General features: G+C 36.8%; 1 protein-coding gene across 1 annotated transcript in view; it reads left to right on the forward strand.

The window, feature by feature from the left end:
• Positions 1–24107, forward strand: part of TOPAZ1 (testis and ovary specific PAZ domain containing 1) — a 92827-nt gene that overhangs the window by 53722 nt on the left and 14998 nt on the right. Inside the window, exons 13-16 of the mRNA XM_010374345.2 lie at positions 10675–10741; positions 11803–11977; positions 13078–13178; positions 16577–16742. Coding sequence (XP_010372647.2) covers positions 10675–10741; positions 11803–11977; positions 13078–13178; positions 16577–16742 — 509 coding nt within the window. The remainder of the gene's footprint in view (positions 1–10674; positions 10742–11802; positions 11978–13077; positions 13179–16576; positions 16743–24107) is intronic.

Here is a 24107-nt window from a genome sequence, read left to right on the forward strand (position 1 = left end):
TGATGCATAATAGTTGTATATGTTTACAGAGTACATGAGTTTTAATGATACATGTATACAATGTATAATGATCAAATCAGGGTAACCGGGATATTCATCACCTCAAACATTTATCATTTCTTTGTATTAGGGACATTCCAGAGCTTCTCTTCTGGTTATTTGAAATATGCTGTACATTCCTGTTAACTGTAGTTGCCCTATTGTGCTTTCAAACACAAGCAACACAATCATGAATATTCTTAGTCTATTTTATAGTATATAACCTTGAAAATTGTATCTTTATACCCTCTGCCCCTTTCTGTGCTCACACTTCAAACCATATAGTTATGTGCCCCATAATGATGTCTTGGTTAATGATGGACCACATATACCATGGTGATCCCATAAAATTAAAATGGGGCTGAAAAATTCCTATCCCTTAATGACATCTTAGTTGTTGTAATGTGAGAGCACAATGCACTACTCGTACGTTTGTAGTGATACTAGTGTAAACAAACTTACTGTGCTGCCAGTCATATAAAAGTATAGCACATACAACTATGTACAGTATATAATATTTGATAATGATAATAAATTAGTGTTAGTGGTCTATGTATTTACTGTATTATTATTTTAGAGTGTACTCCTACTTATATATTTTTAAAGTTAAGTGTAAAACAGATTCAGGCAGGTCCTCCAGAAGGTATTCCAGAAGTAGGCATTATTATCATAGGAGATGACAGCTCCATACGTGTGATTGACCCATAGACCTTCCAGGGAGACAAGATGTAGAGGTGGAAGACAGTGATATTGATGATCCTTATTATCTGTAAGCCTAGGCTAGTGCATGTATTTGTGTCTTAGTTTTTAACAAAACAGTTTACAAAGTAAAAAGATAAAAATAAAAATTTTCAAAAATAGAAAAAAGTTTATGGAATAAGGATATAGAGAACATGTTTGTGTTTCTGTTTTAAGTTGGGTGTTATTACAAAAGAGTCAAAAAGTTTAAATGCAATTTGTAAAGTTACAGTAAGTTAAAGTTAATATTGAAGAAAGAAAAACTTTTTTTCTAAATTAAGTGTAGCCTAAGTATATAGTATTTGTAAAGTCTACAGTTTGTGTTACAGTTGCCTACAGTATTCAGTACAATAACATGCTGTACAGGTTGGTAGCCTAGGAACAACAGGCTATATCATATAGCCTAGGTGAATAGTAGGCTGTACCATCTAGGTTTGTGTGAGTACACCCTTATGATGATCACACAAAGATGAAATCAGGTAAAGACACATTTCTGAGGACATATCCCCAGCCGGGTGCAGTGGCTCACGCCTGTAATCCCAGCACTTTGGGAGGCTGAGGCAGGTGGATCACCTGAGGTTGGGAGTTTGAGACTAGCCTGGCCAACATGTGAAACCTCATCTCTACAAAAAATAGAAAAATCAGCCAGGTGTAGTGGTGCACACCTGTAATCCCAGCTACTCAGGAGGCTGAGGTGGGAGAATCGCTTGAACCTGGAAAGCAGAGGTGGCAGTGAGCCAAGATCATGCCACTGCACTCCAGCCTGGATGACAGAGCAAGACTCTGTCTCAAAAAAAAAGACGTATACCCATTAAATGATGCATGACTGTCTATAGTATTCTTTAAGAGGTATTAACATTGGTGACCTATTTGATGATGGAGAGTTTTGAAAGAGTAGGATAATAACTGGATAGTTAAGGAGTTTAGATCATAATTGAGCATGTGAACCCAGCTCCAAGGCAAAAGAAAAAAAAGATAGTATGTGTTATTTGGTATTTGAATTTTCTTGACTCTTTGAAATAATCACCCTATTCTGCACTAGGCAGTTATTTTTTTTCTTTGAGACAGTATCTCCCTCTGTCTCCCAAGCTGGAGTGCAGTGGTGCAATCATGGCTCATGGCTCACTGCAGCCTCAACCTCTCAGGCTCAAGCAATTCTCCCACCTTAGCCTCCCAACTCTCTGGGACTACAGGCACGTGCCACTATGCCCTAGCTAATTTTTTTTGTATTTTTTTCAGAGGCAGGATTTCAACATGTTGCCTAGTCTGATCTCGAACTCCTGAGCTCAAGTGATCTGCCTGCTTCAGCATCCCAAAGTAGTCAAATGAATTTTAATACTCATTTATATTTTGATTTTGATTATATTTTTAATTGGCTAGTTTACAGTTCATTTGAAAGACTTTACAGAAGATAAGGCTGCTAGAAAGAATTTTAACATTTATATTCAGGACATTAGTGAGAATTTATATGTGCCTATAACCTAGGAAATTTCTTAACATTCAGCGATTATTTTAAAACTTCTACATTTAAAGTGAGTATTGAAATGTTGAAGCTTAAGTGTGCAACTTTATTATTTACTTTTTATCTCCTGTTTCCCTTTTTCTGTTTTCCTGTGGGGATTACTTGAACATTTTTTAGAATTCCACTCTGATTAGCTATAGTTTTTTAGCATCTCTCTTTGTATATACATATTTTTAGTTGTTGCTCTAGTACACTTACCTGTTGACTCAGCAATCCCAATTCTACAAATGTACCCTGAAAATACACCTTTGTCAATACAAACATATGTACACCCAAGGTTATTCATTGCAGCATTGTTTATACTTGCAAAATATTAGGAACAATATAAATAACAATACAGTAGACGAATAATATAGTATATCCACACAATCAAGCCATAAAAAAATGAAGAATTTCTCTACAAATTTATTTAGAGTGATATCCAAGATACACTGTTTGTGTAAATGTTCTAAATACAATAATTAAAGGATTGCAGTTGGCAGAATACATATAAAAGTATAACTATATGCCCTTTATAAGAAATTAACTTCCATTATAAGGATATAGGTAGTTGAAACAATATACTATGCAAACATTAGTTTGAAAAGGAGCATGAGTGATTATATTAATAACAAATTAAATAGACTTCAGAGCAAAGAAAACTACAGTTACAAAGAGGGACACTGCATAATAAGATGATCAATACGCCAAGAAGACATAGCAATTATAAAGTATATGCACCAAAAAAACAGCTTCAAAATACATGAAACAAAATTATAGAATTGAAAGGAGAAATGGACAAATCTATAATTATAGTTGGGGACTTCAATATCCCTCTCTCAATAATTGATAGAAATACTAGGAAATCAGCAAGGATGTAGAACTAAATACCACCATCAATCAACAGGATTTAATTGACATTTATAGAACACTGTACCCCAAAACAACAGAATACATATTCTTTTCAAGCATCTATGGAACATTCACCAAGGTAGACCGTATCCTGGATCATAAACCTCAAAAAATTTAAAACAATTAAAACTATACAGAGTACATTATTTGACTGTAATAGAATCAAACTGGAAATCAACAATGGAGGTATAATAGGAAAATCTCCAAACACTTGGAAATTAAACAACACACTTCTCTATAATCCACGTGTGAAGAGAAAGTCTCAAAACTAAGTGAACTGTTAGAACTGAATAAAAATGAAAATATATCACAACTTGGGGATGCAGATAAAGCAATCCTGAGAGGAAAATCCATTACACAATATTCTAAGCTCCCACCTCACAAAACAAGGAAAAATAAGAGCAAAATAAACTCAAAGCAAGCATAAGAAAGGCAATAAAGGTAAGAGAATATGAATCAATGAAGCTGAAAACAAAAAGCTGTTTCTTTGAAAAGATCAATAAAATTAACAAGCCTCTTAGCAAGACTAAAAAAAAAAAGCAGACGTGAAGACATGAATTACCAATACCAGGAATGAGGCCAGGATTATCAGTGTAGTTACTGCAGCCATTAAAGTGATAATAAGGGATTGCCTTGAGCAACTTGACATAAACTCAGCAACATAGATGAAATGGAGCAAGTCCTTAAAAACCACAAAAAAACAAAGTTGATGCAATATAAACTAGATCATCTAAATAGTCTTATAACTGGAAGAAATTTAATCCATCATTTAAAAGCTTCCGAAAAAGACATTTCAAGGGCAAGATCATTTCATTGGACAATTCTACCAGTCATTCAAAGAAGAATCAGCATGGATTTACGCAGTCTCTTCCAGAAAACATAAAGGAGGGAACATTTACCAGCATATTTTGATACCAGTGTTACCCAGACACAAAAACCAGACACAGAGAATACCCCCCCCCCCAAAAAAAAAGAAAAGAAAAGAAAAGAGAACTACGGCCAGACACGGTGACTCCCACCTGTAATCCCAGCACTTTTTGAGAAGCCGAGGCGGGTGGATCACCTGAGGTCAGGAGTTTGAGACCAGCCTGACCAACATGGTAAAACCCCGTCTCTACTAAAAATGCAAAATTAGCTGGGCATGGTGGTGCATGCCTGTAATCCCAGCTACTTGATAGGCTAAGGCAGGAGAATCACTTGAACCTGGGAGGCAGAGGTTGCAGTGAGCCGAGATTGGACCATTGCACTCCAGCCTGGACAAGAGTGGTGAAAGTCTGTCTCAAAAAAAAAAAAAAAAAAAAAAGGAAAATAAAATAAAATTACAAATTAGTGTTATCTCTCCTGAGCTTTGATGCAGAAATTCTCAGTAAAACACTACCATATTGAATCCAGGAATTTGTAAAAAGAATTGTACACCATGACCAAATAGGGTTTATTCCAAGAATGCAAAGATGGTTCAGTATTTGAAAATCAATCAACGTAATTCATCATATCTACAGTATAAGAAGAAAAGTCACATGATTATTCAATTCAGAAAATCATTTGACAAAATGCAGTATTCATGCATTATTTTTAAAACTCAGCAAATTATGAATAAAGGAAGAAATTCTTTAACTTCACAAAGAGTATCTGTAAGAAACCTACAGCAAATATTATATTTAGATGAAAGACTGGATGCTTCTTCCTAACATTGGGAACATGGCAAGGATGTTCACTGATACCGCTCTCATTCAACATACTATGATAAATCTTAGCCAGTGTAAGGCAAGAAATGGAAATAGCTAGCATACAGATTGGAAATAAAGAAATAAAACTGTCCATATTTGCAGATGACATTTTCTACATATATGCCAAGGAATGTACCAAAAAACAAAACAAAACAAAACAAAACACTCTCCTAGAACTAATGAGTGCAGTAAGGTTGCAGCATAAACATCAACAAAAAAATCAACCATATTTCTATATACTGAAAATGAACTAGGGAAACCAATATTTAAAACAGTATCATTTACAATGGCTAAAAACAAAAATTAGGTAAAAATCTGACTGAACACATGCTAAACTTATATGCTGAAAGTTACAAAATGCTGATGAAAGAAATTGAAGGATTAAATAAATAGACATACTGCATTCATGGATTGGGAAACTTAATAGAGGTGTCAGTTCTCCGAAATTTCATCCATTGGTTTAATTCAATTCCTACCAGAATCCCTCCAGCAAAATTTTTTTGTAGATATAAAAACATATATTCTAAAATTTATGTACAGAGGTAAAAGAACTAGAACAGCTAAGACAACTTTTAAAAAAGAATAGGCTGGATGCAGTGGCTCACACCTGTAATCACAGCACTTTGGGAGGGCAAGGCAGGCAGATTACTTAAGCCCAGGAGTTCAAGGCCAGCCTGGGCAACATGGTGAAACCCCATCTCTACAAAAAATTAGCTGGGCATGATGTCACGCACCTGTAGTCCCAGCTACTTGGGAGGCTGAGGTGGGAGGATCACTTGAGCCCCAGAGTTAGAGGCTGCAGTGAGCTGTGATTGCACCACTGCATTCCAGCCTGGGTGACGGATAGAGTCCCTGTCTCAAAAAAGAAAAAAAGAATAGGATAAAGTAAAAGGATTCACTCTACTTAATGTTTTAAGACATACTAACAGTAATCAAGTAATTAAGAAAGTGTATTATTGTATGGAGGGAGAGACACATAGATCAAAGGAACAGAGGGAATCCAGAAATAAACGACTACTAATATGTTCAATTGATTTTATAAGGTACAAAAGCAATTTTATGGAAGAAAGCTAGTTTTTAAACAAATGTTGCTAGAGCAATTGAACAGCCATAGTAAAAAACAAAAAACTTTGACCCAAACCCTACACTTTATACAAAAATTAATTCAAAATGAATCATGAATTTAAACAAAAAACTATAAAATTTTTACGAAAAAATAGGGGAAAATTTGGAAACCTCTCTCTATAACATATATATTATATATAATATATTGTATATTATTATATATAATATATATAATTATATAAAACATACATTTTTTTTTCTTTCCCCAAGACGGAGTCTTGCTCTGTCACCCAGGCTGGAGTGCAGTGGCACAATCTCAGCTTACTGCAACCTCCACCTCCTGGGTTCAAGTGATTCTCCTGCCTCAGCCTCCCAGGTAGTTGGGATTACAGATGTGTGTGACCATGCACAGCTAATTTTTGTATTTTTAGTAGAGACGGGATTTCACCATGTTAGCGAGGCTGATCTCAAACTCCTGACCTCGTGGTCCACCCACCTCGGCCTCCCAAACTGCTAGGATTACAGGCATGAGCCACCGTGCCCAGCTGAGAATATATTTTGAAAGTCTCAAAATTCAATAATAAACAAACAAATGATACTATTAGAAAATGGGAACTGGGCACCATGTCTTACGTCTGTAATCCCAGCACTTTGGGAGGCTGAGGTGGACGGATCACTTGAGATCAGGAGTTTGAGACCAGCCTGGCCAACATGGCAAAACCCCATCTCTACTAAAAATACAAAAATTGCCCAGGCATGGTGGCACATGCCTGTAGTCCCAGCTACTCAGGAGGCTGAGGCACCAGGAGAATCACTTGAACCCAGGAGGCAGAGGTTGCAGTGAACCGAGATCATGCCACTGCACTCCAGCTTGGGCAACAGAGTGAGACTGTCTCAAAAAAAAAAAAGAAAGAAAGAAAGAAAATAGGCTAAAGACATAAACGTATTTCACCAATGAGGATATGCAGATGGCAACTAAGCACATGCAAATAATAAGTTCAACATTGTTAGCCATAAGAGAAATGTAAAATAAAACCATGTGAGATATCACCACACACCTATCAGAGTGACAGAATTTTATTTTAAATGGTGTTAACACCAAATACTGGGGAGAGTGTGGATAAACTGGATCATATGCTGTTGGTGAGAATATAAAATGGTACAGCTGCTCTGAAAAGCAGTTCAACAGTTTCTCTACAAACTAAACATGCACATACCAAAGGCAGCTATTGAACTCCTGGGCATTTATCCTAGAGAAATGAAAACTTTTGGTCACATAAAAACTTATAGATAAATGTTCTTAGCAGCTTTAATTGTAATAACCAGAAACTGGGAAAAAAAAAAAAAAAAACTCACATATCCTTCAATAGGTGAGTGAATAGTTATAGTTAAACTGTGGTACATACCATGGCATACTATTGAGGTAAAAAGAGGGAGAAACTATTGAAATGTGCAACAAATTGGATTGACCTCAAGAGAATTATGTTGAATTTTAAAAGCTAATCTCAAAAGGCTACATGCTATACAATGCATACGTTTCATTTATGTAATATCCCCGAGATGACAAAACTAAGAAGTGGAGAACTGATTAGTGATTGCAGGGGACAGAGACAGTGGAGAGGGGATGAGTATAAAAGGGTACCATGAGAAAGTTCCTGTGTAGAAATGGAACAGTTGTAGTTACATACACACACACAAATACATGTAAAAATTGATAAAAACTGAATAAGGCCTGTAGTTAACAGTATTGTACCAGAGTCAGTTTCCTGATAGTATATAAAATGTCACTATTGGAAAAAGCTGGGTGAAGAGTACACAGGACTTTATATACTATTTTTGGAAATTCCTGTGAGCTTATTTAAAAGTAAAAAAATTGTGAAGATAAGTATATAACTTATAACTTTTAAAGGTAAGTATATATAACTTTTGTTAGGTATTGCCAAATTTTCCTCAAGAATAATTGTACTCATTTGTGTTCCCATCAGAAATATGAGGCTGCCTTTTTCAGCCTAGCTTTCTAATGTAATGTATTAGAATGTTTTTTAATGTTTGCTAATCTATTAGGTGACAAATAATGTTTTAGTTGCGTTTCTCTCATGAATGAATTTGAGCATTTTCTAGTCATATAATTGAGGGCTATTTTTACATGTTTTATGTGAACTCTTCACTTTTTTTCCCCCTTTTTCTATTAGATTTTGGTTCTTTGGTTCTTAAACTTTTAGAGTTCTTAATATAGTACAGGTATTAACCCTTTGTAGTATATATTGCAATTTTTCTTCCAGTTTGTCAGTTGTCTTTTGACCTTCTAGTGTTTTTTACCATGCAAAAAGTTTTATTTTTATGCAACCTTATATTTCAATCTTTTTTCTCAGTTCTGAGTCAAAGTTATGTTTTATTGCATGTGGATTTTGAGTCATCATTTCTCTACACGAAGGTTTTAGGCAAACTGGCACATGTTTTCTTCTACTACTTGTATGATTTCATTTTAACAGTTAGGTTTTTAATCTACGTGGAGTTTTTTCTCTTAGGTATGTTGTGTGAAATTGATTCAGTTTTATTTTTTCCAAATGATTATCCAACTTTCCCAACAACATGTATTAAAATGTCCATCTTGGCCTGGCGTGGTGGCTCACACCTGTAATCCCAACACTTTGGGAGGCCGAGGTGGGCAGATCACAAGGTCAGGAGATCGAGACCATTCTGGCGAACACAGTGAAGCCCTGTCTCTACTAAAAATACAAAAAATTAGCTGGGTGTGGTGGCGGGTGCCTGTAGTCCCAGCTACTCGGAAGGCTGAGGCAGGAGAATGGCATGAACCTGGGAGGCAGAGCTTGCAGTGAGCGAAGATAGCGCCACTGCACTCCAGCCTGGGCAACAGAGCAAGACTCCATCTCAAAAAATAATGAATAAAATAAAATAAAATGTCCATATTTGCCTCCAGTGATTAGAGATGCCACCCTTATCATATACTAAATTTCATATACAATGGGGTCTGTTTCTCAACTTTGTATTTTATTCCACTGGCCTGTTTGCCTGTTCCTAAACTGGAACCACACTATAGTAACTACAGAAGCTTTAATAGTATGTTTTAATATTTGGTAAGGATAATTCTTTTTCATCGTTTTTCAGTGTTTTCCTGGATCTTCTTGCATGTACGCTTCTCCATATATTTAGTATCAACTTCCTAACTCCATGTAGTAGTAATGTGTCTTTCAGGAGTGTTTTATGATTTTCCTTGTATAAGTACTTAATATTTTGGGTGCTATTGTAAATGAGATTTTCTGTATCATTATGTAATTTCTTTTGTATCTATAAAAGCTATTGTTTTTTGTTTGACTATTGATGGATTGAGACAGGATCTTGCTCTATTTCCCAGGCTGGAGTGCAGTAATGCAGTTACAACTCACTGCAGCCTGGACCTCCTGGGCTCAGGTTATCCTCCCATCTCAGTCTCCCAAGTAGCTGGTACTACAGGTGCGTGCCACCACACCCAGCTAATTTTTTCAGAGGTAGGATTCACTATGGTAACCAGGCTGGTCTCAAACTCGTGGGCTCAAGGGATCTGCCCACCTCGGCCTTCCAGAGTGCTGAGATTTCTGGTGTGAGCCACCTCACACAGGCTATCTAGTTTAAATATTAGTTATACTTGCTTCATAAAAGGAGTTAGAAAATTGGGGTTTTTTTTCTTAATCCCAAATGTGATAGTATGTTCTTCCTTCTTAATACTCTAGATAAATTACCAAAACTGATGAACTCATATTTGGGTATTACATAATAATACTAGTTCAGTGGCACCTTCTTATTACCTCTGCCTTTTTTTTTTCTTTTCTTCTAATTGCCAAAGGGTGTTTCTTTCATTTTTGTCTTTTTTTCTTTTCCAAAAACTATGCATTTCAAAAATTGCCTTCTTTAAATCACACAGACTTTTAAGATCCTTCCTCGTGGTTCTGATCTACCCAGACGTGCTTTTTTTTTTTTTTTTTTTTTTTTTTTTTTTGAGACGGAGTCTCGCTCTGTCGCCCAGGCTGGAGTGCAGTGGCCGGATCTCAGCTCACTGCAAGCTCCGCCTCCCAGGTTTAGGCCATTCTCCTGCCTCAGCCTCCCGAGTAGCTGGGACTACAAGCGCCCGCCACCTCGCCCGGCTAGTTTTTTATATTTTTTTAGTAGAGACGGGGTTTCACCGGGTTAGCCAGGATGGTCTCGATCTCCTGACCTTGTGATCCGCCCGTCTCGGCCTCCCAGAGTGCTGGGATTACAGGCTTGAGCCACCGCCCCCTGCCTTTGGTCTGTCTTTGATTGCCACAAATCCTGTGGAGCAGTAAGGGTAGGGTAGGAGCAGTAAAGGTAGGGCAGGAGCAGTAGAGATCATGTGCCAGGATTTGGTATTTTGTATTTTTTCTCTCCTTTTAGTCACAGTTATTTTGAAGTTTTGACATGCTCTGTGTACAAATTAGGCTGAAGGTATGATTTCATGTGGAATTTGCTTTTTCCTTCTTATTGTTTTGGGAAGGAAATAATATAAAGTAGGTGTCTGTATAGTTGCCTTTTTTCAGCTCTGAAGAATGTTTATAGCTATTATATACATTCATTTTTTCCTCTGGTTTCTTATAAACTATAGGACAGATTAGTTAGAAGCGGCAGAGACTTTTAAGGGGTGAATATAGTATAATTAACTCTTTTCTGTTGTTAAAGGTTACAGATGAGGCAATTTAAAAAGAACTGGAAGTGTGATTTAGATTCAGCCTTGAATAAATTAGAGGTATGACATTTATTATTTTAAATACATTGCTGAGATCTCCGCAAATCAATAGCAACAAAAACGTTTTGAATAATAACCCCATTTTATGAGAAGTTTTAGAAATGTGGCTGTTATACAGCAAAAATGCTCAAGGAAAGTAAGTTTTGTTTTTCTTACAAGTTAATATTTTGAAAGGCAAACATTTTAATTTCTAGAGTTGTGAACTGTATTAAAAATAATTCTAAAAATTGTTCAGTTTCAAAATTATATTAAAGTGAAATAATATTTCAGAGCTTAGTCTTTAATTCTTGAGGCTGGGCAGACTTGCTGAGTGCGTAAGAAAGCTGAGGTACTTGTCATGGATGGCTACAATACACGAAATGATGGGGGAAAACCCAGATTACACTGAACTCTCCAACCATTTAGAGTATAAGAAATGAGGACCTTCAGGATGATTTTTACTTTTAAATTTAATATCATTTTTGTATTCATGTAGTAATTGTTTCTCTGGTTTTAATTAGTACTTTTATATTCTTAAGACTTTTGATGTGAAAAACTTTTTTAGTTTATAGCAGAAATCGTAAAAAGATAATAAGTTGACTGAAATTCACTTTGTGGCCACTTTTGTAAAACGTAGTGTCCAAAACGATATGTGGGCCCAAATTATAAATGGCCAGGTAACATTAAAATGCACTTTTTAAAAGTAGTAAAATAATGCATTGCCATGGAGACAGTTCAAATTATGCTGCTCATCTCTGTTTTCCATAAATCCCTCCCCACTGTCAGGTTCAGGTTTGGGGGTAAATACAGTTAAATACTTTAAGACCTGGATAATTAAAACAAATGTGCATTGCTATTTGGAATTTATAGAGGCTTTACTATAGCCAGAAAAGCAAAGTTACAATAGTATGTTATTGATGTGATGCTTGTCAGTAAGTTTATAAGATCTGCAGATTTTGTCTTATTAATTTATGTATATCTAATACCTAAAACATGCTTGACCCTAAAGACATGTTTGCATAAATGACATAGTTTTCATTCTTTTTCTTTCTCTTTTGTTTTGCTTTTAATAATTTTAATAGCATTGTAAAGAAAAAGGTGACTGGACCAAATTGGGAAAATTATACATTAACGTAAAAATGGGCTGTGAAAAATTTGCAGATTTCCAGACATTTTGTGCTTGCATTGCTGAAACACTCACAAAAAACTGTGAAGATGAAAGACCAGATACTCCCTTTTGTGAATTTGCTGAAACAGGTAAAATGTAACTATTGGCCTGAATATTTTGTATGAGGATGGTGCAGTGTTCTTTTTTGTTTTTTAGAGACAGGGTCTTCCTCTGTTACCCAGGCTAGAGTACAGGGGTGTGGTCATAGCTCTCCACAGCCTCGAACTCCTGGGCTCAAGCACTTCTCCTGCCTCAGCCTCCCAAGTAGCTTGGACTACAGGCACATATCATTACACCCAGCTAATTTTTTTGTTTTTTGTAGACACAGAGTCTTGCTTCATTGCCCAGGCTAGTCTCGAACTCTTATGCTCAAGGAATCCTCTCATGTCAGCCTCTCAAAGCACTGGTATTACAGACATAAGCCACAGCTCGGCCAGTGGCAGTATTCTTAACAAGAACGTAAAATTCAAAAAAAAAAAAAAAAAAAGAATGTAAAACTCTTGAATATTTTCCATGTTGTGGATAAACTAATGCAGGCTTCAGACACTCGTCCTTCTCTTTCTGAATTTTTCCATCTATTTATTGTTAAGTTAGATTATGGGAAAAGGTCAGGAATTGGTGTTTTAGTATCAGATGTTTCATATTCTTATTTTTCTTTTCACTCAGATTGGTAAAACTATTGCTAGCAAATTATAGTGGAGCACCTGAATTTTTGAATTATTTAAGTTGTTACTCTCTTTACTCTTACAAGTCAACAGAATTTATATAGTTTTGAATTTGTTTTGTTTTTGACCTGAGCTCTTTACTACTGTAGACTTTATCAGGGGTTGGCAAACTTTTTCTGTAAAAAGCCAGATAGTCAGTATTTTAGACTTTGAACACACCACATGTGATCTAAAATTTTTTTGTGTGAAAAATCAGACCTTGGTGATGACCTGAGCAGTAGGATAGAAATAACTCCCACAAGCTAGTGTTCCAATAATGTAACACTAGGCATAGTTTTATTTTCTCTTTAAACGATGCTTTGAAAACAGGAAAACAATTGTTGGCTTGTAGGCTATACAGAAACAGGGCACAGCTTGCCAACACCTGGTCTTTATGGTGGTATCAATAATTCTGTATTAATTTGCCTCTTCTGTCATTTTAAGTGACTATTTAATCTTCTTTTATATGCCTATTTGTGTTTCAGTTAGCAAAGATCCACAAAACAGTAAAGTAGATAAAGGTGTACTGGGAAGAATCGGAATCAGTGCGATGTACTTCTATCACAAGCTGTTGCAGTGGTCCAAGGTACTTCCTTAAGTTTTTGTCTTGGCTTGGTATAGAGAATACTAGTTTTAAAATTTTGAACAGAATGTAAGTTAACCCTGAAGATTAGCAGTTTGCTAATAATCATCACAGTTGAGAAAATGGGACCCAGGCTAGTGAGTGATTTATTAGATGGTATATTAAGCAAATGGCTACTGTTTAAAGATCAAACTGGATGCAGTGGCGTGTACCTATAGTCCCAGCTACTCAGGAAGCTGAGTTTGATGCCAGCCTGGGCAACATGGACAGATTCCCATCTTTAAAAAATAATTTTTATTATAAAAATAAATAAAATCTCAGTATAGAGAACACTTAACCCATTTATGCCAGAGGTTGCAAATTTTTTTGTGTGAAAAATCAGACCTTGGTGATGACCTTGAGCAGTAGGATAGAAATAACTCCCACAAGCTTAGTGTTCCAATAATGTAACACTAGGCATAAATGGGTTAAGAACCCATGCTAAATGTCATATTTATTTGAAGTAATTTTCAATTCATATTATTTTGCCAACACCTGAGTATCAGTTGTATTATAATTTTAGAAGGGTTCAAGACTCCTTTCTTTGTTTGTGGGTTTTTAAATTTTTTTTTATTTTTTGAGACAGTTTCTCTCTTGTTGCCCAGGCTAGAGTTCAATGGAGCAATCTTGGCTCACCACAGCCTCCGCCTCCCAGGTTCAAGCGATTCTCCTGTCTCAGCCTCCCAAGTAGCTGGGATTACAGGCATGTGCCACCATGCCTGGCTAATTTTGTATTTTTAGTAGAGACAGGGTTTCTCCATGTTGGTCAGGCTGGTCTCGAACTCCCAGTCTCAGGTGATCCACCTACCTCAGCCTCCCAAAGTGCTGGGATTACAGGTGTGAGCCACCACACTCAGCCAAGACACATTTCTTAAGATGAACTCAGAATACTCACAATTAACAGAACTTCTTAAAAATCACCTCTTAGAATATCTTGGAACACTATATACTGTATATCTTGATGTCTAACTTTGAGGCTTAGCTTATCATAGAGGTGGTTTAGTGACTCAAGACCATATTGTATTACCATTCTTTAGATATTCCTGAGGTGGCAGTTGGAGTTATAGACTCAATAAAGTTCAAGAAGAGGACAGGGAAATCCAAAATAGGGAGGAAGTGCTGAGGGATGGAGTTATATAGAGAGTAGAGAGTGTGATCACTATTGAATTAACTATTAAAGAATATCTGTTTTTACTTGCTACTTTTATAAAGAGGTTATTTCACATTTGAATATATATGTTCAATAACATTTAAGTACATGTATACCTACAAAATTCATGAATTAAAAAGAAAAAAATTTTTAACCTAGAATGGTTGTATAGAAGGTCTCCAGGCTCAAAAGTCTTCAGGAGGCTTAGCTCTTACTGTGTGGTAGGCCTGGAGTGGACAAGGTGTACCTTGTATCTGCTCTAACAATCAAGTTTAAGGTTGATCATAGCATTAATTTCTTGACTATTTAATGCTTGGGAATTTGAGGACTACCTAACAAGAAGATCCTTTATAAAAATTCAGACTGGGCCGGGAGCAGTGGCTCATGCCTGTAATCTCAGCACTTTGGGAGGCTGAGGCGGGGGGATCACTTGAGGTCAGGAGTTCAAGACCAGCCTAGCCAACATGGTGAAACCCCATCTCTACTAAAAAATACAAAAATTAGCAGGGAGTGGTGGCGCATGCCTGTAATCCCAGCTAATTGGGAGACTGAGGCAGGAGAATTGCTTGAACCCAGGAGGTGGAGGTTGCAGTGAGCCAAGATTGCACCATTGTACTCCAGCCTGGGTGACAGAGCAAGACTCCATCTCTTAATGCCATTCCTCCCCCTCCCCCCACCCCATGACAGGCCCCAGTGTGTGATGTTCCCCACCCTGTGTCCAAGTGTTCTCTTGTTCAGTTCCCCACCTGTGAGTGAGAACATGCCGTGCTTGGTTTTCTGTCCTTGCAATAGTTTGCTCAGAATGATAGTTTCCAGCTTCATCTATGTCCCTACAAAGGACATGAACTCATCCGTTTTTATGGCTGCATAGTATTCCATGGTGTATATGTGCCACGTTTTCTTAATCCAGTCTGTCATTGATGGGCATTTGGGTTGATTCCAAGTCTTTGCTATTGTGAATGGTGCCACAGTAAACATACGTGTGCATGTGTCTTTATAGACTCCATCTCAAATTAAAAAAAAAGAAACTCAGACTTATTTTGCTGAAATTTTAGAGTATATTTTAATTTTATTTGGTTATTATTTAAGACATTGGTTGATTGGTTAATTTTATCTATTTTAATTAAAAATTTTAACTACTTTATTTAGAAAATTATTGTATCACCTTAGTATGAATTTTTTAATGAAACCTATTTCTTTTTGAATGTAAAAATAAAATCATTGACAGTAAACTAAACATATCCCTTTAAAAATGTACTCATTTATACAGTCATCTTGAAAGAACCTTGACATCATAATAAGCATCTGATTCAAATAGTATAGAATATAAAACAAGGGTCTGTACACTAAGGCCTATGGGCGAGAACTCACCCAAAGCCTGTTTTTGTACAGCCCTCAAGCTAAGAATTTTTTTACATTTTTAAAGAGTTATAAATTTAAAAAAACAACCAAAAAGAATGTACACCAGACTAAATGTGGCCTGCAAAGCCTGAACTATCACTATCTGGCCATTTACAGGAAAAGCTTGCTGACCCATGATATAAAGTAATGATATATGTCCAATTTCTGATGTCCAAACCAAAGGTAATTTTCAGTAGAATACATGAAATAATTAGTCTACTGAATTAAGAATTTTAGCTAACCTTTTATCCTTTTCTTCACTATCATTCTTTGTCTAAATTTTTTGGGAGGTAGGGCAGGGGTTTCACCACACTCCCCAGGCTGGTCTCAAACTTCTGGGCTCTGGTGATCATCCCATCTCAGCCTCCTGAGTATGTTTAAATTTGATAACAAATTATTTTCATTTTTACTGTCTCTCCCTCCTGGATCCCAGATTGACCAACAGAAGAGGAACAAAAACATATAATCGGTAGTTTTCTATGTTAAATCATAGAATCCTTTCATCAAATGAAATCTTAAGGAGAAGTACCGTGTATAAAACAAATACAAAGAAGGCTTCTGATAAAGGGGGTCTGGTGGTATTGGTGGGAAGGGGTGGTTAATATGAGGCAGAGCCTTGCTTGTTCCTCTTTCCCTTTCATCTGTATGGCTGAACAGGAAGGGACTTAAGGAAAGAGTATTGGAGCAGCTTAACAGCCAGCAGTCTAGTATGATGATTCAAACTGGATAATTGGCTTGTGAATAATTATCAATGACTTTGTGTGTCTGTAAATGATTGATACCCAATTAGTGTTCTTTATTTTTATTCTAGGGAAGGAAGGTCTTAGATAAACTATATGAATTAAAAATACACTTTGCAAGTTTAAAAGGACTTATAGGGCCTGAGAAGTTAGCATCAAGATGTCAAATTGTGAATGTTGCAGCAGAAATTTTTCTAAAAAGTGGAAGCCTAGATGGTGCCCTTTGGGTAATGAGGGGTAAGTCCTGATATATGCAAGCATAAAATAATTCGTTAAACTAGTCATACATTTTTGTCTATGTAATTACCTTAAGTTGATATTGAACTGTGGTTAATAGTTTGGTCTAAACCCTAGTGAACATGTGGGTAGGAGAGGTTGTTATGTAAACTGAAAGGGAAAAGTTAACTTAGCGTTAAAGAATAAATTACATGAGTCTTTGTTCGTTTAAAAACTAGTTCTTGGCCGGGCGAGGTGGCTCACGCCTGTAATCCCAGCACTTTGGGAGGCCAAGGCAGGTGGATCACCTCAGGTCAGGAGTTCAAGACCAGCCTGGCCAACATGGCGAAACCCCATCTCTACTAAAAATACAAAAATTAGCCGGGCATGGTGGTGCGCGCCTGTAATCCTAGCTACTCAGGAGGCTGAGGCAGGAGAATTGCTTGAACCCAGGAGATGAAGGTTGTAGTGAGCCGAGATCACACCACTGCATTGCACTCCAGCCTTGGAGACAGAGCAAGACTCTGTCAAAAAACAAAACAAAACAAAAAAACACTAGTTCTTGCTGGGCCGGGTGTGGTGGCTCACGCCTGTAATCCCAGCACTTTGGGAGGCCGAGGTGGGTGGATCACCTAAGGTCAGGAGTTTGAGACCAGCCTGACCAACATGGAGAAACCCCATCTCTACTAAAAGTACAAAAATTAGCTGGGTGTGGTGGTGGGAGCCTGTAATCCCAACTACTCAGGAGGCTGAGGCAGGAGAATCGCTTGAACCCAGGAGGCAGAGGTTGCAGTGAGCCGAGATCATGCCGTTACATTCCAGCCTGGGCGACAGAATGAGACTCTATCTCAAAAAAACAAAACAAAACCAAAAAAAACAAAACCTAGTTCTTGCTATGGCCTAGACTCCATACTAAATGCTTTCACTGAATTATCCCAATTAATCTTCATACAACCTTGAATTTGGAACTATTAAAACCCCCATTTTATTGATAAGAAAATGCTGTCAGAGATATTAACCAACTTGCCCAAAATGACATAACAAATAAGAAATGGAGGCCAAATTCAAACCCAGACAATCCAGCTTCAGAGCCCAGGCTTCAGCTACTGTGTAAAATGGAAATCCTGATTGCAGTATGCATAAACTCTATCTTCATATGTATGGGCAAACATGACTTCAAATCAGGATGAGTAGAGCTTACTTTCCTTGATAAGACAATTCTTCTAAGCAGAAATTACAGTGAAATTAAGCCAGCAGGAACAAATAAGGTTAGTTTAGTATGAGAAAAATTAAAAAGAGCACAATAGTGTTATGATACTAATGAAGCTAATGATAGCTCTTGCTATTTGGATCATCAGGCAGATTTTATTTGATAAAGTGGGATAAGAATGAAGAAACCTCAAGGATCTCAAGAGTTTAGGTGGGAAGATGGAATCAATAAATAAAGCAAATGGAGAACTCTAAAACATACTAACACACAAACACTAGCACATATATATATATTCTTATACATGTGATTCATGTATGGGAGATATATGTATATAAAATATCTTGTATGAGGGTTTAATACAGAGGTTGTGAGTAGGCTTCATTCAAAAGCTTGTTTGTAAAGGTATTCTTCAACTTAAACATAGTGAGTTTTCTTAAGTGGGAAGAGTACCAAAATACAAAAATAGAAATTAGTGAAATACAAGCCAGTGCTCACCAGCTCTGTGAGGAAAGAAGCGATGTGGCAAGAAATGGGAAGGGGAAAATAGTTGATAAAAATGAACTTGAGTCACCTTATGATAGGAACCTCCTGTCTAAAAGTTTGTGGCAAAACCAGTCTTTCTCAAACTAGAAACTGGGAGAGTTTGTGGGAGGGATGTGAAGTGATTTTTGGAGATTTTGTTTTAAATTTCAGTGTTTCCGTTTTTAGACTAACTTTAAACTTCTATCAATTATAAGCAGTGTTCTTTTTTTGCAGTGACAGTTTCAACTAACAATTTTCTTAAGTAAAATTTTATTTCTACAAAAGAAGAGCCCACAGAAGTATGCTCAGTTGTTTCTAGAATTTTTTAATTCTTAAAAGGTCTCTATAGTGAACAGGCCATTCCCAAGAAAGGAAATACAAATGGCTCAATCTCACTAATAAGAAGTGAGATTAATACTCACTTGTAATAAGAGAAATACATTACTATTACAAACACCATTTTGAACCCATTAGACTATCAAAGATCGAAGTTTAGTGATACGCTTTTTGTGAAGGTATAGAGAAATAGACATTCACAGATGTTGTCTTTAGGAGCTTTTTGGCAAAAGTCAAAAGTTTAAAATGCATTTTTTTCATTTACTAATTCCATTTCTAGGAATTTGTACTGCACACACATTTATACCTGTTTACAAAGGTATGCATATTAAATTATCTGGAATATTTTGTTACACCAACAATGGTAACAAGGGATTCCAGGTAGCTTAAATGCTCATTCATACCAGTTGAACTGTGTTATAGCCATATGATAAAGCAGAATGAGCAGATCTGTAAGTGTTCATTTGGAATGATCTTCAAGATCTATTGCAAAGCGCAAAAAAAAAAAAAAAAAAAAAAAAGGAAGGTACAGAGCAGTTGCTACCATTTGAATACAAATAATAATACAATGGATAAATACGTATTTGCTTATATACCCTTAAAATATTTGTAGAAGGATACACAAGAAACTAGTAATAGTGGCTGCCTCTGCCTCTGCCTCTGGGAGGAGAAATTGAGTTCTTGGAGGACAGAGTAGCAGATTAACATTTTACATACATTTTTCCTTTTTAAAAATATGCCTTTATTACCTACCGAATTTACAAAAGGTAGGGTTACATACATTACTCAAGTTTGAGAAATGTAGAATATCTCACACATTTTTTTTTTTGTTTGGTGAGTGGCAGACTTGATGGTGAGAAGAAATCTATTGTTTTGGCATTTTACTTTGACATTTCAAACTCTTTCTCATACTAGTGCTTTTTATCCTGCAAATGAGCAACAGATTCCTACCATGCCGTCTCCCAATACCAACATAAAAAAGTATTAAAATATAAAATGGTTTTAAGACCATCATTTTATAATCTTTGTTCAGAGGCTGAAAAATAAGTATCTTAGCTCTCTATAATCAAATTTTGTAAAAAAGTTACGCCATTTATTGAGAAACTGCCTTTGAATTTTGAAATAACTTATTGCCTTTATATAAGTAATACATATTAATAAATATAAAAACCTGGATAAGCAAAACTAGTAATAAAAATCCCTTATCATTTGGTCACCCAGAAATTGCTATTATCCACTTTAATGTTGTTATACAGACACTTTTATACTCTGTATTTTTTTTCAGGCAGTGGCCTTTCAGTGAAAAATTTTTCGACAGCATCACTTACTGGGCTGCATGGTTTTCTATCTTATAAACAGACAGATGGATAGATCTGTCTTTTGATCCATGAATCCACTTTTACTGAACTAGCTTGTTTTTCAGATTTCAGTTATAAACAATAATTCCTGCTAAACATCACCACTGAATCATACTTTTCCTTAGGATAAATTCTGATGGAATTGCTGTGTTAAAGGGTAAAGGGATTTTAAAGCTTCTTGGTAAATGTCAACAAATTTGCCCTTATTGCTATTCATATTTGCAGATGTTATTTCAGGTTTATTAGAAAGCTCCCCGGGGCCGGACGCAGTGGCTCACACCTGTAATCCCAGCACTTTGGGAGGCCAAGGTGGGCGGATCACGAGGTCAGGAGATCAAGACCATTCTGTCTAACACAGTGAAACCCCACCTCTACTAAAAATACAAAAAAAAATTAGCCAGGCGTTGTGGCAGGCCCCTGTAGTCCCAGCCACTTGGGAGGCTGAGGCAGGAGGATGGCGTGAACCCGAGAGGCGGAGCCAAGATCACACCACTGCACTCCAGCCTGGGGCGACAAAGCGAGACTGTGTCTCAAAAAAAAAAAAAGCCCCCCCACCCCTGCCTGGCCCTTTATTAGAAAATCCTAGAGAGTTATTTTATTCAGATATAGCTTCTATACAAACATGTCCTTTTAGGGATTACAGGTGCAGATGTTACTTAACAGTTCCAGATGTTAGTGCCTGATACTATGTTTTTTGGTTATCAGACAGGCAGACTGGTACATTCCAGGTTATGCAAACCCTAATCTAGCTATTCAATACATTCCATTCCAGGTCTTTTCTCTGTGAGTAGACTATAAAAGTCCTCTACACCTTCAGTTAGACTGTAGTAATTACAGTCTTCTTAACAGTATATGAAGATGCAGCTTATGAAATACCCTTGCCTACAATTAGTATTATTATTTTTCTTATCTGTCTGCTAGTTTGATAGAGCAAAAGTTATATTCACAGCTTTACTTTGCATTTAATTATTAAAGAAAATTTTTCCCCATCTGGAGCTTATTTTTTTGTGAATTGCCTCTTTATGTTCTTGGTCTGTTTTCTGAATTTAGCATTTCTCTTCATTATTGGTTTCATAATAATGTGAGTATTCACTATCTACCAAGCATTGTGCTAAGTGTATTACTTGTGTCATCTCATCTAATCAATACTAACCCCGTAACGTAGGTAATGGTATCCCAAGATGAGGACGCTGAGGTTCAGAGAAGATCACACAACAAATAAGTGTAAAGCAAGAATTCCAATCCAGGTCTGTCTGACTGCAAAGTCCATATTTTTAACTACTACACCAGTACTATTGTTTTCCTAGTTTTTCCTCTAAATAGACTTCATAAAATTGCAACTAGATCAGAAGCACAAACTACACAAACAGATCCAAACCTAAGATAGTCAAGCTCCTGAGCAAAATGGTGGTACTGAGCTTGTTTGGTAAATCTAAGACAGGGATTCTCAAGCTTGATCATCAGAATTCTCTAGAGGGCTTGTTAAAATACATATTACTGGGCCCACCCACAGATTTTCTGATTCATTAAGTCTGGGGTGGGTCCTAAAAATTTGCATGTCTGTCAGGTTTTTAGATGTTATGGATGCTGCCGATCTGGGGACCTCACTTTGAGGACCACTGCCCTACAGCACTCTCACGTAGTGACGTTTTCTCATACCTTACCTGTGTTCCTAAACCATACTCCCAAGTCTCTCCCCCATGTTTGTTAACCACTGCTATAAACGCTACCATTTTATGTTTTTGAAAGTTAATTACATTTAGAGTATTTCACCTGTGGTGGTACCTGGCAGAGTAAATATTTAGTAAATATTAGTTGAGGTGAGTGGGTGGGTGGATGGATGGATGGATTTTCTTCATTTATGTATCTTTATACCTTCCAACGAGGAAATGGTTGGAGGTTTTGAAAGAGTGTGTGTGGTTTGTGTGTGTGTGTGTTTATACTATGAAATTTAGCATAAAGTTTAGCTCACACATGTGGACCAGTGCCAGTGACTACAGTACTAATATAAGCATATAAATAATGTTAATATTTAATAAAAATCATTTAAGAAAAAACATGTTGTCTTCATTTTCTTTCCTTTTTTTTTCTGAGATGGAGTCTTGCTCTGTCGCCCAGGCTGGAGAGCAATGATGTGATCTCAGCTCACTGCAGCCTCTGCCAGGTTCAAGCAATTCTCCTGCCTCAGCCTCCCAAGTAGCTAGGATTACAGGTGTGCGCCACCATGTCTAGCTATTTTTTTTTTTTTTTTTTTTTTTAATAGAGACAGGGTTTCTCCATTTGGTCAGGCTGGTCTCGAACTGCTGACCTCAGGTGATCCACCCCCCTTGGCTTCCCAAAGTGCTGGGATTACAGGCTTGACCCACCATGTTCAGCATCTCCATTTTCACTCAGTGGATGGATCTCCGCAGCACAAAGCTGTGTTAGACCAGGCCATCTTCAGTCTTTAATTGAACACCACAGTTGCACTTGTATCTACTCATCAAGACCTACTACTTAGGTCATTAACACCTCTTTCTCAAATAATTTTCACCAAATGTGAACCCTGGTTATTTGCAGTCGTGGGATTTTTAATTATTTCTAAAATACTTCTTTGTACTTTTCTGTTTTGCTTGAGTTTTTTATAGTAAACATTTATATTTTAAAAATAAACATTTAAGGCCAGGCACAGTGACTCACGCCTGTAATCCCAGCACTTTGGGAGGCCAAGGTGGTTGGATCAATTGAGCTCAGGAGTTTAAGACCAGCCTGGGCAACATAGTGAGACCCTGTCTCTATGAAATTTAAAAAAAAAAAAATTAATTAGCCAGGCATGGTAGCACACGCCTGTAGTCTCAGCTACTCAGGAGGCTGAGGTGGGAGGATTGCTTGAGCGCCAGAGGTCGAGTCTGCATTGAGCAGTGATCATGCCACTGCACTCAAGCCTGGGCAACAGAGTGAGAACCTGTCTCAAAAAAATAAATAAAATAAACATTTTTTAAAAGTAAATCAAGCAACTTGGCCTCATCCAAATATTTGTGAAATCACAGATTTACTGTGATTTTCATATTTAATGTGATCTTTATAATTTTTTTTTTCTTTTTTTTTTTTTTTGAGACGGAGTCTTGCTCTGTCGCCCAGGCTGGAGTGCAGTGGCCGGATCTCAGCTCACTGCAAGCTCTGCCTCCCAGGTTTACGCCATTCTCCTGCCTCAGCCTCCTGAGTAGCTGGGACTACAGGCGCCCGCCACCGCGCCCGGCTAGTTTATTGTATTTTTTAGTAGACACGGGGTTTCACCATGTTAGCCAGGATGGTCTTGATCTCCTGACCTCATGATCCGCCCGTCTCAGCCTCCCAAAGTGCCAGGATTACAGGCTTGAGCCACCGCGCCCGGCCTAATTTTTTAAATATACAACCAAATTAAAATTCTAATGTAACACCTAAAGTTTTCAGGTACCATCAGTGATGTGTATATCACACTTAGGAAATATCATACTGTATAATAATGTCCCTTTTACATTGCAGTAGTTTTACATATTAAAGATACTAGTCCTTGATCTGTTGGGCATTTACAAATATTTTTCCTAGCTTTTCATTTTTCTTTAACTTTATGATTTTTTTGCATTTTTTTTTCTTTTGCCTACTGGCATTTTTTCTACTTAATATAAAGTGCTGCTTTTTAAATATTTAATAATTTTTTTGTATCATGCTTTTAGGCTGTCCTTAGTCATCTCGAAGTTACATATTCATCCATATGTTCTTCCAATTTTTTCATGTGTTGTTAGTTTTAAATTTTGGTATGAGATGGGAAGTTAATTTTATTTATTTCCCACAAATGTTTTCCCATTTCATCCTTTACTCATTTACTTGAAATGCCGTTTTTATCATATATTAGAATCTTGAATCTGTTGGGTCTGTTTCTGCACCTTTCTGCCAAGCATCTCTGTGTTTCTATGCTAGCACGATGCTCTTTTAATAAAA

This window comes from Rhinopithecus roxellana, chromosome 1 (genome assembly GCF_007565055.1).
Source record: "Rhinopithecus roxellana isolate Shanxi Qingling chromosome 1, ASM756505v1, whole genome shotgun sequence".
In the NCBI taxonomy this organism is placed as follows: domain Eukaryota; kingdom Metazoa; phylum Chordata; class Mammalia; order Primates; family Cercopithecidae; genus Rhinopithecus; species Rhinopithecus roxellana.